Raw genomic sequence first — 14123 nt, forward strand, 5'->3', positions numbered from 1 at the left:
GCACGCCTATGATATAGATATATAATATAAAATGTCAGTTTAAAAACTTACAAACTAAAATAAATTGACCCAAATAATTTATGTTGCCCTGCTCTGATGTCTCATGTTGGGATGTACACAGAAAGCGCTAAACTGTTTAGCCTGCTGCCACAGCATTGCCAGGGAAATGCAATGCCCCCCATGCCCCTGTGATTTACTGCAGGTAGGGTGAATGTGTAAATCCAGGGATACCCAATACACATCAGAACATCGAGGGTGGAGAGCAAAGTGAGATCAAGTTCCTATTCAGACAAGAGATGAATTATTTATTCAATAGCAGCTCTGAGTCTTATCTGTAGTGTTCTGCGAGGACTGGATATATTACAGCACTAGCTTTCCAATATGCAGAATATTCATTGCAAGTTTATCTTCGTGATAAGCGTGCTATGGAGAGTCCCCGTGATTCAGGCCCGGAAAGGTAAGCAGAGATTTCAAGTGGTTCTCTATGTCTGCATTGGATGGAGGGAATCCTCTTAAATGTCTTTTTCCTTTCCAATAGAACTGAATTTTACACTTTAAACATTTGTAAATCGGCCGGATGTAAGAGAAACCTGAAACTTTAGGTGCTTTCTTTAGCTTTTTTCTGTATATTTTTACCATACTAGGCCCCTGTAATGCTCCAAGTGTCAGGGCAGCCAGTCATTGAGTAGCTTTTATTGGTCCTGTACAATGTGGACATTGGCATTGAATGATTGGTTAGCAGTTGAGATAGTCTGCATGTTTGTATTACTGTGCCAAATGATTTTAGGGGAGTTTTGCAGGCAAACCCTAAAAAAAAACAGGCATGCAATTAGAGCTGGACTGGTGTGCTGGCTACTCTGGCTAATGCCAAAATGGTTGGTGCAAAAAAAAAAGAGATAAACTGTATTAACTTTAGTTAGTAATTTATATTCTACTTTTACCTTTAGAAATAAAATATGAAAGGGAGGACCACATAAAAAAATGACATAAGGGCAATCTCTAAGCACAGAATTCTGAAAGTTGCCATTGATGAGTTCTATTTAAAACCCAACTGAAGTTTAAAGAGAACTTAAAGCGTAAAACTTTTGTTGAGAAAAAGACATTCTCCTCTGGGTGATCTCTGTACATTACAAGGACTTTAACAAACTTTGTTGCAGATTCCTACCTTGTGTTATTCTAAAGAAATCCCTGTTTGTTCCTCTGTGCTGAGTAGATCAAATCTATCTGCTGTGGCAGCTGCAGGGGACTAATGAGGAAATCTGCTGAGCCTGCATCCCTTTACACGTGTTCCTATTGGGAGTATTTCCCCAAAAATTAAATTTTTGTTGCAGGGGATGCCAGAAATCTGACTTGTATCTTAGGCAGACTTCTGAGAAAATCAGTGAGCCAATCAAACAAGCAGGAAATGATGTTTCTGGGGTGTGGTCAGTACACATTCTGTGTGCAGAACAGCTCTAGGTAGCCATATTGTATTACATTTCACAGAAAATTACAGCAGCTGCAGATTGAAAAGGAAAGGTTATTTTTTATAACATTCAATTACAACATGTTTTGTGTCGCAATTGTATGCGCTAGATAGTTTTTTCTTTATTTGAATTTTTTTTCCCGACGAAAGTGGAGTTACCCTTTAACTATCTGGATTGTGGCTGAAGAAAACTATAAGGGCTCTTTCACACAGGCCGACTGTTCAGATCCGCCTGTCCGTTTTTTTTGGCGGATCTGAACGGTCCCCCCAGGCATCCCTATGTTGCATCGGATGTCAGCGGAGACATGTCCGCTGACATCTGATCCGATCCGATCCGTCAAATCTGGACGGATGGAAACCCTATTTTCCATCCGTCCAGCGGATCGGAACGGAAGGGATCGGATCAGAATGGACCGATGGTCCATGCGATCCGATTTATGTCCAAAATGACAGTTCGCACTGCGATATGCGAGCTGATCTGGGGGTGTTGTTACCTTTGTAATGACACCCCCATCGTTTCGCATATGGCAGTGTGAACTGCCTGTGAGTCAAGTGTGATGCCGGAACCAGCAGTGGATTCTCAGGGTTCCCGCATCGCATATGTGTGAACCAGCACTAAAACACAGGCTAGGGACACAGTTAACCCATTGATTGCCCCTGATGTTAACCCCATTCCCAGCCAGTGTCATTAGTATAGTGACCATGTATATTTTTTAGCACTGACCACTGTATTAGTGTCACTGGTCCCCAAAAAGTGTCAAAAGATTCAGTTAGTGTCCAAATGTCCGCCGCTATATCGCAGTCCCACTATAAGTCGCTAATTACCACTGTTACTAGCAAAAAAAAAAATGAATAAAAATGAATAAATATATCCCATAATTTGTAGACGCTATAACTTTTGCGTAAACCAATGAATATACGCTTCGTGGGATTTTCTTTTTACCAAAAACATGTAGCAGAATACATATTGGCCCACATTTATGAAGAAATTAGATTTTTCTCAACTTATTTATTGGATATTTTTATAGCAAAAAGTTTTAAAAAAAAATGTTTTCAAAATTGTTGGTCTTTTTTTATTCATAGCGCAAAAAATAAAAAACGCAAAGGTGATCAAATACCACCAAAAAGAAAGCTCTATTTGTGGAGAAAAAAAGGGACATAAATTTGTCCTGGTCAGGAAGGGGGGTAAATCTCCTGGAGGTCAAGTGGATATCGCTTTAAGCTTCAGTTACATCCTTATCAACATTAAAGTGGTTGTTTAATGTAACATTATGTGTCCAAGTGTCTGTGGTATATAAAAAATATGCAGATTTCTACCTTATATCAGAGCGTCTCCTGGCGCTCACGTGACTCCTCGGCTCTCTCACCTCTCCCCGGCTGACAGCTATAGCGGGAGGGGCCGAGAACTCCCGCCGACGTCAGCCAGGGAGGAGAGAGGAGAGAGCGCCGAGCTGTCACGGAGCACCGGGAGACGCTCTGATATAACACAGACAATGGGACGATTGATGGTATTTTACAGAGGGGATTGTATGGTTTTACGGTAGTTATGATAGCAGCAGGAGGGGAGGGCTGGGAAGTGGATGGAGCTGACAGTCAGGGAGGGGGGGGGGAGGACAGAGGAGAGCTGCGGATGGCAGAGGCACGTAAACCGACCACGGTGTCAGGGCTCAGCAGCCATGATAAAACATGGTCAGTTTACAGGAAGGAGGGCATCGCCAGGCAGGATCAGACAGGTTTTTTAGGTTATACAAGGGGCCAAATTACAGAGCACAAGCACTGTGCTGTTATTCATGCTTAACCACTTTACCACCGGAGTATTTTCCTGCTTTACGTCCAGGCCACTTTGTGCGATTCGGCACTGTGCGACTTTAACTGACAATTGCGCGGTCATGCAACGCCGTACTCAAACGAAATTTACGTTCTTTTTTTCCCCACAAACAGAGCTTTCTTTTGGTGGTATTTGATCACCTCTGCGCTTTTCATTTTTTGCGATATTCATAAAAAAAATCGACAATTTTGAAAAAATAACTATATTTTTCTACTTTGACAGTTAAAAAATATCCAAAATATTCAATTTTTGTCATACATTTAGGCCAAAATGTATTTAGCAAAAAAATTCTCAATGAGCGTATTTTTAACCGCTTTAAGACCGGAAGATTTTACCCCATTCCTGACCAGGCCATATTTTGCGATTCGGCACTGCGTTACTTTAATGGACAATTGCGTGGTCGTGCGACACTGTACCCAAATTAAATTGATGTCCTTTTTTTCCCCACAAATAGAGCTTTCTTTTGGTGGTATTTGATCACAATTTTTACTTTTTGCGCTATAAACAAAAAAAGAGCGACAATTTTGAAAAAATAACAATATTTTTCAAATTTTTTTATATGAAATTCCCAAAACAAAAAATGTAAAAATCTAAATTTTTTAACATTTTAGGCCAATTTGTTTTCCGCTACGTATTTTTGGTAAAAAAAAAATCGCAATAAGCGTATTTTGATTGGTTTGCGCAAAAGTTATCGCAGCTACTAACTACGGGAAATTTATGAAATTTTTATTGTTTTTTTTTAACTAGTAATGGTGGCGATCTGCAATTTTTTTGCGGGACTGCGACATTGCGGCAGACAGATCGGACCCTTGACTGACATTTTTGACACTTTTGGGGGTACCAGTGACATTACTACAGTAATCAGTGCTATAAATATGCACTGTTACTGTAAAAAATGACACTGGCAGGGAAGGGGTTAACTTTTATTGGTGATCAAGGGGTTAATGTATGCCTAGTGCTTACTGACATGTGTGGGGGGAGGGCACTGTGTGACACAGGCACAGATCGCAGGTTCAGCTATGCTGAATCCTGCAATCTGTCCCTGCCTGTCACTTAGGAGATCCGCCCGCTTTGTTCTCCACACTTGATCCCCGACGATCGGGGAAGAGCGGCGGTGATCACCGCCGCTCCTCCCCTGGCCCGACTCCCGCTGTGACTGAATACAGCAGGAGCGAGCCTCCGGCGGCGCGCGCGCGCCGCCCACAAGGGGAGGAGTCCAGGGACGTAGGTCTACGTCGCTGGACGATAACTAACCACTTTGCCACAGTAGGCTCAACGTGAGCGGTCGGCAAGTGGTTAACCACTTACCGCATATCAACGTACCGATACGTCGGTATATTTTGGGGGTTTATAAAGGGATGATGCCTCTAGTTAGAGGCATCATCCCGGTACCGTGGTTTGAAGCCGACGGTCGGCTTTCCGTCGGTAACGACCGATGCGGCTCGGGAGCCGCTCGATCGTTACCCGGGGGGGAGGGAGGGGACGTCCCCCCTCCCTGCCGCCGCTTTCCGTGGCTTTGCCCGGGGCTCCCATCCCACCGGGAGCCCCGAGCACCCAGCCGGGACGTCCGCCGGCTGGATGGAGTCCCGATGAATGCCGGAAACGGCATCGATCGGGGCTCCGATGACGTAACCCGGAGGCGGCGTCCATGACGTCACTTCCGGGTTACTGTGCTGCAAAAGGCGGCAAATTTAAAAAACGGCTGTATGCAATAATGCAGTTTTCGGCGTTTTGCATACAGGGAAGTGTAGTGGAGGGGTCTAGGGTCTTTTAGACCCTCGATCCCTCCATAAAGTGTACCTGTCACACATATTGCTGTCACAAGGGATGTTTACATTGCTTGTGACAGCAATAAAAGTGATCAGATTTTTTTTTTTTTAAAAAACCTGTAATAAAGTTTAAAAAAAATAAAAAATAAATAGGAAAAAAAAAAAATTTCGCCGCCCCCGTCACCGTTAGCTCGCGCACAAAAAAAAACGTATACGCAAGTCGAGCCGCGAATGAAATCGCTGTTCAAACCCCACATGTGAGGTATCGCCGCAATCGCCAGAGCGTGCGCAATAATTTAAAAAAAAGAGCTACACTCTACCTCTAAATTGGTAACCGTTAAATAAATTTAAAGCGTCGCAGATTGAGATCTCTATTGACCTTAGTTTGTCGCCATCCCACGGGGGGGGCGCAATTTTAAACCGTAACATGTTGGGCATCTATTTACTCGGCGTGACATCATCTTTCACAATATACAAAAAAAATGGGCTGACTTTACTGTTTAGTATTTTTTAAATGCAGTGAAATGTGATTTTTCAATTTTTTTCCAAAAAAAATGGCGTTTTACAGACCGCTGCGCAAATACCGCTTGACAAAAGTTTTGCAATGACCGACATTTTATTCTCCAGAGTCTTTGCTAAAAAAAATATATATAATGTTTGGGGGTTCTAAGTAGTTTTCTAGGAAAAAATACTGCTTTTAACTTGTAAACAAAAAGTGTCCGAAATAGGGCTGGGGCTTAAGTGGTTAAGGGAACAGGATCTATTTTTTTTTACGGTAACAAATGCTTTAATTGCTATTGTGTTTAAACGTATTTGAAGATTTGAAGTTCTCTGCTGCTAGAACATTTATCAAAAGAACAAAAATAAGGGAACAAAGCAATGAATGAATGACCTAAAATGCCCTATTCTTCCACAGGTGTGAAGTGTGGGGGTGTGCTTTCAGCTCCCATAGGCCATATATTCAGCCCCAACTTCCCAAGATTGTACCCACCTTACACTGAGTGCAGCTGGCTCATCGTTGTGTCTGAGGGATTCACGGTCCAGCTGACCTTTGATGAATTCAACTTGGAGTTCCATGACACGTGTGACTATGACTACGTCAAGATTTACAATGGGGCCTCCAGGGATGAAGGGAATCTGTTGGGAATATTTTGTGGTTCTCAGTTGCCCCCAAATCTCACTTCTTCATGGCACGTGCTGTCTGTTATTTTTCATTCAGACAAACACGTGGGAAGTACAGGATTCTCTGCCACCTACAGGAAAGGTGAGTCAACCCTACATTGACCCTACATTTCTTCAAATGTTTATCTGGATTCAAAAGACTGCAAAGCTTTACAAGTAGTACAAGGCTATCCATAGACCTCACCCAGACATGGCCAGTTGTTGTTTTAGCAGCCCATTTACAGCTATACAGTTTAACACACAAATTTTAAAGCACATCAGCCCATGGGCTTTTAATGGTGTTGGCATTTTATGTCTTTGATAGGAGATCCTATAACTTGTTAACCCATGTAAAAACACATAAAATTGTTGATGTTAAAGCGGAGTTCCGGGCACAGAAATTATTTTTTGCTGAACATACCCCCGGGACAGTCAGGGCTAGCACATTCCACAATGGCTAGCCTCTGATCTGTCCCGGTTCGCACTTACCTTTTAGAAGAAATACTTACTTAGAAAATTTCTTCCACAGCGTTTCCATCTCTGTTGTGGGCAGATGAAGCCGGCGCGGTCCTCTTCTCTGTCTTCTTCCGCGTCTTCGTGTCCCAGAATGCACTGCACCGGCCCCTCTCGTCACTTCCGGTGCGGCGCCGCATTCCTAAACAGCTTCTGGGCATGCCCAGAAGCTGTTTAGCAGGGGAATGCGGCGTCGCCCGGAAATGACGAGCGGGGCCGGTGCCGTCGCATTGATTCCTGGGAGCTATGACGTTTAGCTCCCAGGAATCATCGCGAGGCAGGAAGTGACGGGGTGAGCCTCGGCGCTGGAGGAGGAAGCAGTCATAGGTGAGTATTTACGATCTTCAATAAAAAGGTGAGTAAACAAAAAAAAATAAAAATAACTATCCAATTCCTTTTCAGGTGAGCTCTACCTAGCGGAGGGGCACAAAAAAAAAAAATCGTTTTTGTGCCCGGAACTCCGCTTTAATGTGTGAATCCAGAATTTCATACACTCATTTTCAAAAGCGTTCACCTGCATCCATTCACACCTCTTGCAGTGGTTGTGTTAAGCAAGGTACACACTAGTAGAAAAACTGCCGAAAATTCCCATCCGATGTGAAATCGTACGATTTTCGCCTAGTGTGTACACAACTTTCAGCAGCCGATGCTGACATTTTCAACGAAAAAAAAACGGAGGGACAAACACCAAAAATTTTTTCGTCCGTCCCCAGACGACCGATTTTCGTTTAATGTGTATGCAGTACGTCCGTGAAAAAACGGATACGAAAGACCACGCTTGATCTGAAGTTGCTGACAACCCGCAAGTCTAGGAACAAATGTGCCAAAAAAAAAGAAAAATCGGACGAGAAATTTTGTGAACATTTATGCACTGTCAACTAAAAACGGTAATGAATGCTGAGAAGACAGAGAAAAATCGGAGGATATTTCGTCCGATTTTCGTCAAGTGTGTACGGCCCTTTAAAGCCCAACTCCAGGCACCATTTTTATTTAATGTGAAACTTAACCTGGAATTTCAAAACTTGCAAGCAGTAAAGATTTTTTTATTGCAGACATGACTGACTATGTCTCTTCTGCAATAAAGGCTCCTCCCTTCCTCCTCGCAAAATGCTTTGGAATGACCTCCATTGGGCATGCGCAGGAATTATGTCACCTGGCCAATCAAGATGGCTACAGATGGCCCAAATCCAAAATAAGTTGTGGAGAAGATGTAGAAGCTGGTGAGGAAGCTTGTGGATGTCACATTGCTGGGGCAGAAGTAAGTATTGGAGGGTTTAGTTGTGTCTGTTAACCAGAATTTTGGATTCTTTTAAAACTGAATGTCTCCCGCAGTACCTCTTCTTTGCCACAAGATGTCCTCAGTCTTCCAGGTCAAATCATGGACAGCATTAGTCAGCCCAGAAGACTAAAGACATACTGTGAATGCAGGGAGTTATAGGCCGTCCCCTTGAGATGGCAGCACAGTGTCCTTTATTCAACATGTACTGGCATTGACAGTAGTGATGACATTCTATTTACATTGAAAAGGAGCACTGAACGCAGACAAGAGGTGAAGAGGAAGAAGACCTTGTAGTGTCATGTGCCCAGCCTAAGGACTTCAAAAAATTATGTATAGAAAATGCACTTGGGGATCTTCAGAGGAGAAGGGGGCAGTGACCTGGGGAGAAGATAATGCATATAAAGGTTTGTTCATACAGCGGCCTTTCATTCTGGGCCAATCCAGACCTCGTTTTATTATATGATCTAGTCTCTCTCTGATGATTACTCCGACACCAAAATGAGGCCTGGCACTCAAAACCAGAACGAGGCTTGAATGTCCTTTGGTGGCCATGTTGATTTCAGAACGAGGCTTGGCCATCTGTTTTTATACAACTGCAGCCATACTTACGGGAGATGTGATTAGAACAGCGGAGACAGCTGTGCCCTCTCTGCTTTGGACAGTATTTATTTGCGTGGTGATGGACATGGACTCCATATCCCCGATGACGTCATCTCTGACAAAATGCGTAGGGCGGAGTCCATGTCCGTAAGGTTACCATGAACGCCAAACTTGTGTACATGCTAACTGATTCCCGGGAATGTTTGACTATTATATGCTGGATTTTAACTGGATTCCTGTAAGTTTTTAGTACTATTGTTTTTTTAATAAATTGTTATATGGTTTCACACTTTGTGGGCGTTTTATCTCTTCCTTATGGGCTCTGATATGGAGTAATCCCTACCATCAGTCATGATTGCATAATCACCTTCAGCATAACAGAGGGAGCTTACTGAATCTTCTGTGCTTGTTTCCTACATCTGTCTAGATTCCTATAATTTAAAGTGTAGCCTTCTGGTAAGGAGGCATTCTAGATGATTTTTGGTGGAGATTCACTTGGGTGACCAGTATTTGCATTGATCCTATTCACCCCAGTTGGATACTCATCAGGAAGTTTACATTCACTTGTCATGTTTTTATTACAAAGAACAGCACCAACTCTTTCACTATATGGACACTTTTTATTCTTTTTTCAACATCCATCGCGGCAACTTTTGTTATTTACTCTGAGAAGATAATGTAGCCAGAAGTTGGGCTTTAACGCAAATGTAGGTGTGAATCTGCCCTCAAAGTTTCCCTTTAAAAATACGCTAAACTAAAAACCATAGATATGAATCGGCCTTATAGGAAAGAGTGGGATTTCTACTTCTAATGCATTTTATTGTAGTAACATTTATGTGTTTTACTGCAAAACAAGTGTAAATAGGCACTAAACATTAATGACTTTATTTTCCATAAAAATCATATTTTTGAAAACAAACAGGATGCTGCCAGATAATACTGAAATTCCAGGAACAGTAAATAGGCAAATGTATTGATCTCTCAGTTACTGTAAGATAGGGAAAACACACATGTAAAAAAGATTGTAGTAGACGGAAAGTGGCTAAAATTTTTTTGTTACTGACATCAATTTTTCTGGTGCCAGGGTCTTTTACAGCAACATTATACAAAACAATACTTCTCAGTACTATTAGGTAGCAAAGAAAGATCTAAACTCAGTCTAATGCCTCGTACACACGCATCGATTATTGGCCGGGAATTTTCGGCCAACGTCCGATCGGCCGATTTTCGGCTTGTTAGTATGATGCTTTCGACAACCGACTCCGACTTTTTGTCCGAATAAAATCTAGTGTGTAGGCTATAAAATTTTTGTTGGCCGTCAACACAACGGCCGATTTTCCGTCAGTCAGTACAGATTTCGGCAGACAAAAATCTGATAAGCAAGACTGGGCATGCTCAGAGAAGAAAAAACACACGGAAAGTAAACCAGCACATGACATCACTTCTGAAGTAGATTTTTGTTGGCCGAGAAAATTCGTGTGCAGTCTAGGCACATTCCAACCAACAAAACACAACTCTGGACAAAAGTTGGACGATCGGTCGGCCGATAATCGTTGCGTGTGTACGAGGCATTAGTCTGTAGGGTTCAATATTGAGCTGGCCCACCCTTTGCAGCTATAACAGCATAAACTCTTCTGGGAAGGCTGTCCACAAGGTTTAGGAGTGTGTTTATGGGAATGTTTGACCATTCTTCCAGAAGTGCATTTGCGAAGTCAGGCGCTCTAATTCATCCCAAAGGTGTCCTGTCAGGTTGAGGTCAGGACTCTTTGAGGCCAGTCAAGTTCCTCTACCCCAAACTCGCTCATCCATGTCTTTATGGACCTTGCTGTGTGCACTGGTGCGCACAGAGAAAGACCAAAGGTCACAGAGAGATAGCCGCTCAGGTGTAGAAGATTCAGCAATCAGAGGTCGGGTGCATGTCGGATCCACAATCCCGGCAGCAAATACACATAAAAGACGAAAGACTGCACTCCGACATGACAGAATAAGTGGATTTATTCACAACTTCACATTCGCTTACTCATGAGTAAGCGAATGTGATTTCGTGAAACGCGTCAACTATTTGGATCCTGTCCATGATGTCTATGTCTGTCCCATGAAATTGTGAATAAATCCACTTATTCTTTCATGTCGGAGTGCAGTCTTTCGTCTTTTATGTGTATATGCATTGGTGCACAGTCATGTTGGAACAGCAAGGGGCGATCCCCAAACTGTTCCTACAAAGTTGGGAGCATGAAATTGTCTAAAATGTCTTGGTATGCTGATGCCCTAAGAGGTCCCTTTACTGGAACTAAGGGGCCAAGCCCAACCCCTGAAAAACCCACACCATTATCCCTCCTCCTCCAGGAGGACCAGTGCACAAAGCAAGGTCCATAAAGACATGGAAGAGTGAGTTTGGGGTAATAATACAGTGTATATTACTTTTGGTATATTACTTTTGTATATACTTTTGGTAATATAGTGTATACAGCATTATCTGCTGAACACTTTCATGTGCATGCACCAAAAGCAACAAACAGAATTTTTTTAAAAGCCTGCAGTTGATTCGCAGATTTACCGCCCCCAATCCCTACCCCCTGTAAGCAGCCAAAGGTGTACACATGCCGCAGCAGGAATTAAACCCAAGGTTGCTTTTGGTGCTACCGCCTGCCAAACGTGATACTTTACAAGTAGTCCCTTGCACTCTGTTTGATGCTTTAGGATGACAGGTCAGCAAGTCGAGATCGCAATCTACCAATCACCTGTCTGTGATCTACCGGTTGCTGACTCCAGCTGTAGAGCAACTTTGAGTGAGAAGTGTCTTTGTCTTTTACCAAAACAGTGCCAGTACGAAGCTACAGTGACTGTTCCTAATCCCTATTACTTTTTTTTTTATTTCAGGTACTTATATAGTGCTGTCAATTTACGCAGCGCTTTACATATACATTGCACATTCACATCAGTCCCTGCCCTCAAGGAGCTTACAATCTAAGGTCCCTAACCTCACATTCATACATACACAGTAGGGCCAATTTTATACAGGATCCAATTAACCTACCAGCATGTCTTTGGAGTGTGGGAGGAAACCAGAGTACCCGGAGGAACCCCACGCAGGCACAGGGAGAACATGCAAACTCCAGGTAGGTAGTGTCGTGGTTGGAATTCGAACCAGGGACCCTCTTGCTGCTAGGTGAAAGTGCTAACCACTACACCACTGTGCCGCCAATTATTTCTCATAATAATACAGTGCCAACATATTGCACAGCACTTTATAGAGTGAACGGAACTATAAATAAACTTATAGGGAATCAGGTGTTAATACAAGCATTCCTATTAATGGTCAGTTCAGTCAAATGTGATAGTTTGGGGAAAGGCCAAATCTGGTCTCCATGGTCCCCCACAGGTGCTGGCTGGAGGCTCCCCAAGTGTGTATGATATACAGTATCTCACAAAAGTAAGTACAAACCCTCACATTTTTGTAAATATTTTAATATACCTTTTCATGTGACAACACTGAAGAAATGACACTTTTCTACAATGTAGTGAGTGTACAGCTTTATAACAGTGTAAATTTACTGTCTCCTCAAAATAACTCAACACACAGCCATTAAGGTCTAAACCGCTGGCAACAAAAGTGAGTACACCTCTAAGAGAAAATTTCCAAATTGGGCATAATTAGCCATTTTCCCTCACCGGTGTCATGTGAATCGTTAGTGTTACAAGGTCTCAGGTGTGAATGGGAAGCAGGTGTGTTAAGTTTGGTGTTATCTCACTCTCTCATACTGGTCATTGGAAGTTCAACATGACAGCTCATGGCAAAGAGCTCTCTGAGGATCTAAAAAAGAATGGTTTCTCTACATAAAGATGGCCTAGGCTATAAGAAGATTGCCAAGACCCTAAAACTGAGCTTCAGCATGGTGGCTAAGACCATACAGCGGTTTAACAGGGCAGGTTGAATTCAGAACAGGCCTCGCCATGGTCGACCAAAGAAGTTGAGTGCACGTGCTCAGCATCATATGCAGAGGTTGCCTTTGGCAAATAGACATATGAGTGCTGCCAGCATTGCTGCAGAGGTTGAAGGGGTGGGAGGTCAGCCTGTCAGTGTTCAGACCATACACCGTACACAGTATCAAATTGGTCTGCATGGCTGTCATTCCAGAAGGAAGCCTCTTCTAATGATTAAGCACAAGAAAGCCCACAGACAGTTTGCTGAAGACAAGCAGACTAAGGATCTATATTACTGGAACCAGGTCCTGTGGTCTAATGAGACCAAGATAAACTTATTTGGTTCAGATGGTGTCAAGCGTGTGTGGCAACAACCAGGGGAGGAGTATAAAGACAAGTGTGTCTTGCTTACAGTCAAGCATGGTAGTGGGAGTGTCATGGTCTGGGGCTGCATGAGTGCTGCCAGCACTGGAGGGCTACAGTTTATTGAGGGAACCATGAATGCCAACATGTACTGTGTGTACATGTGTGTGACATACGGAAGCAGAGCATGATCCCCTCCCTTCAGAGACTGGGCCGCAGGGCAGTATTCCAACATGATAACTACCCCAAACACACCTCCAAGACGACCACTGCCATGCTAAAGAAGCTGAGGGTAAAGGTGATGGACTGGCCAAGTATGTCTCCAGACCTAAACCCTACTGAGCATCTGTGGGGCATCCTCAAACTGAAGGTGGAGGAGTGCAAGGTCTCTAATATCCACCAGATTCGTGATGTCGTCATGGAGGAGTGGAAGAGGACTCCAGTGGCAACCTGTGAAGCTCTGGTGAACTCCATGTCCAAGAGGGTTAGGGCAGTGCTGGAAAATAACGGTGGCAACACAAAATATTGACATTTTGGGCCCAATTTGGACATGTTCACTTAGGGGTGTACTCACTTTTGTTTGTGTTGAGTTATTTTAAGGGGACAGCAAATTTACACTGTTATACAAGCTGTACACTCACTACTTTACATTGTAGCAAAGTCTAATTTCTTCAGTATTGTCACATGAAAAGATATAATAAAATATTTACAAAAATGTGGGGGGTGTACTCACTTTTGTGAGATACTGTATTTATTTCATAATAGATTTACCTTCATGAATACATTTATAATACATAATAATAAAGTGCTGTTGGAAGAATGGGAACCCTTTGTAATGGTCAGGGCAGCCATCAGAAATTTTTGGGCCCCTTACACAGCTTTAGGCCTGCCCCCCCCCCCCCCCCCCAGGCCGGACCACCAACCTTTCCCAGGGCCCGCCCACCAGCCACCCCACCGAATCTGTACCACTGGCCGGTCCTTCAGTACATTCACTTTCATTTTAACACTCTTACAACTTGATATATAAAAGTGAATCCAATCCAGCAAAGAGACATCCCCAGATATTCAGCACAAGAGACAGCTACCGTCCCCCAGTCTCTCTCACCTCCTTGGTCTGGTATGGTAGGTATGATATATGATGGTAGTGTACGCGGTATGTATAGTATTATATATCCTCGGTCCTTTCACCTCCTGGGTCAGATATGCATTGTATTGAATATG

The 14123-nt window shown here is 43.1% G+C and overlaps 1 protein-coding gene across 1 annotated transcript in view; it reads left to right on the forward strand.

The window, feature by feature from the left end:
- The first annotated feature begins 354 nt into the window (after window positions 1–354).
- Window positions 355–14123, forward strand: part of CDCP2 (CUB domain containing protein 2) — a 36328-nt gene continuing 22559 nt past the window's right edge. The window contains exons 1-2 of the mRNA XM_082266199.1: window positions 355–457; window positions 5979–6326. Of these exons, the coding sequence (XP_082122325.1) occupies window positions 382–457; window positions 5979–6326 (424 nt within the window). The 5' untranslated portion in view covers window positions 355–381. The remainder of the gene's footprint in view (window positions 458–5978; window positions 6327–14123) is intronic.

This window comes from Pelophylax lessonae, assembly GCF_965119305.1.
Source record: "Pelophylax lessonae genome assembly, chromosome: 8".
NCBI lineage: Eukaryota > Metazoa > Chordata > Amphibia > Anura > Ranidae > Pelophylax > Pelophylax lessonae.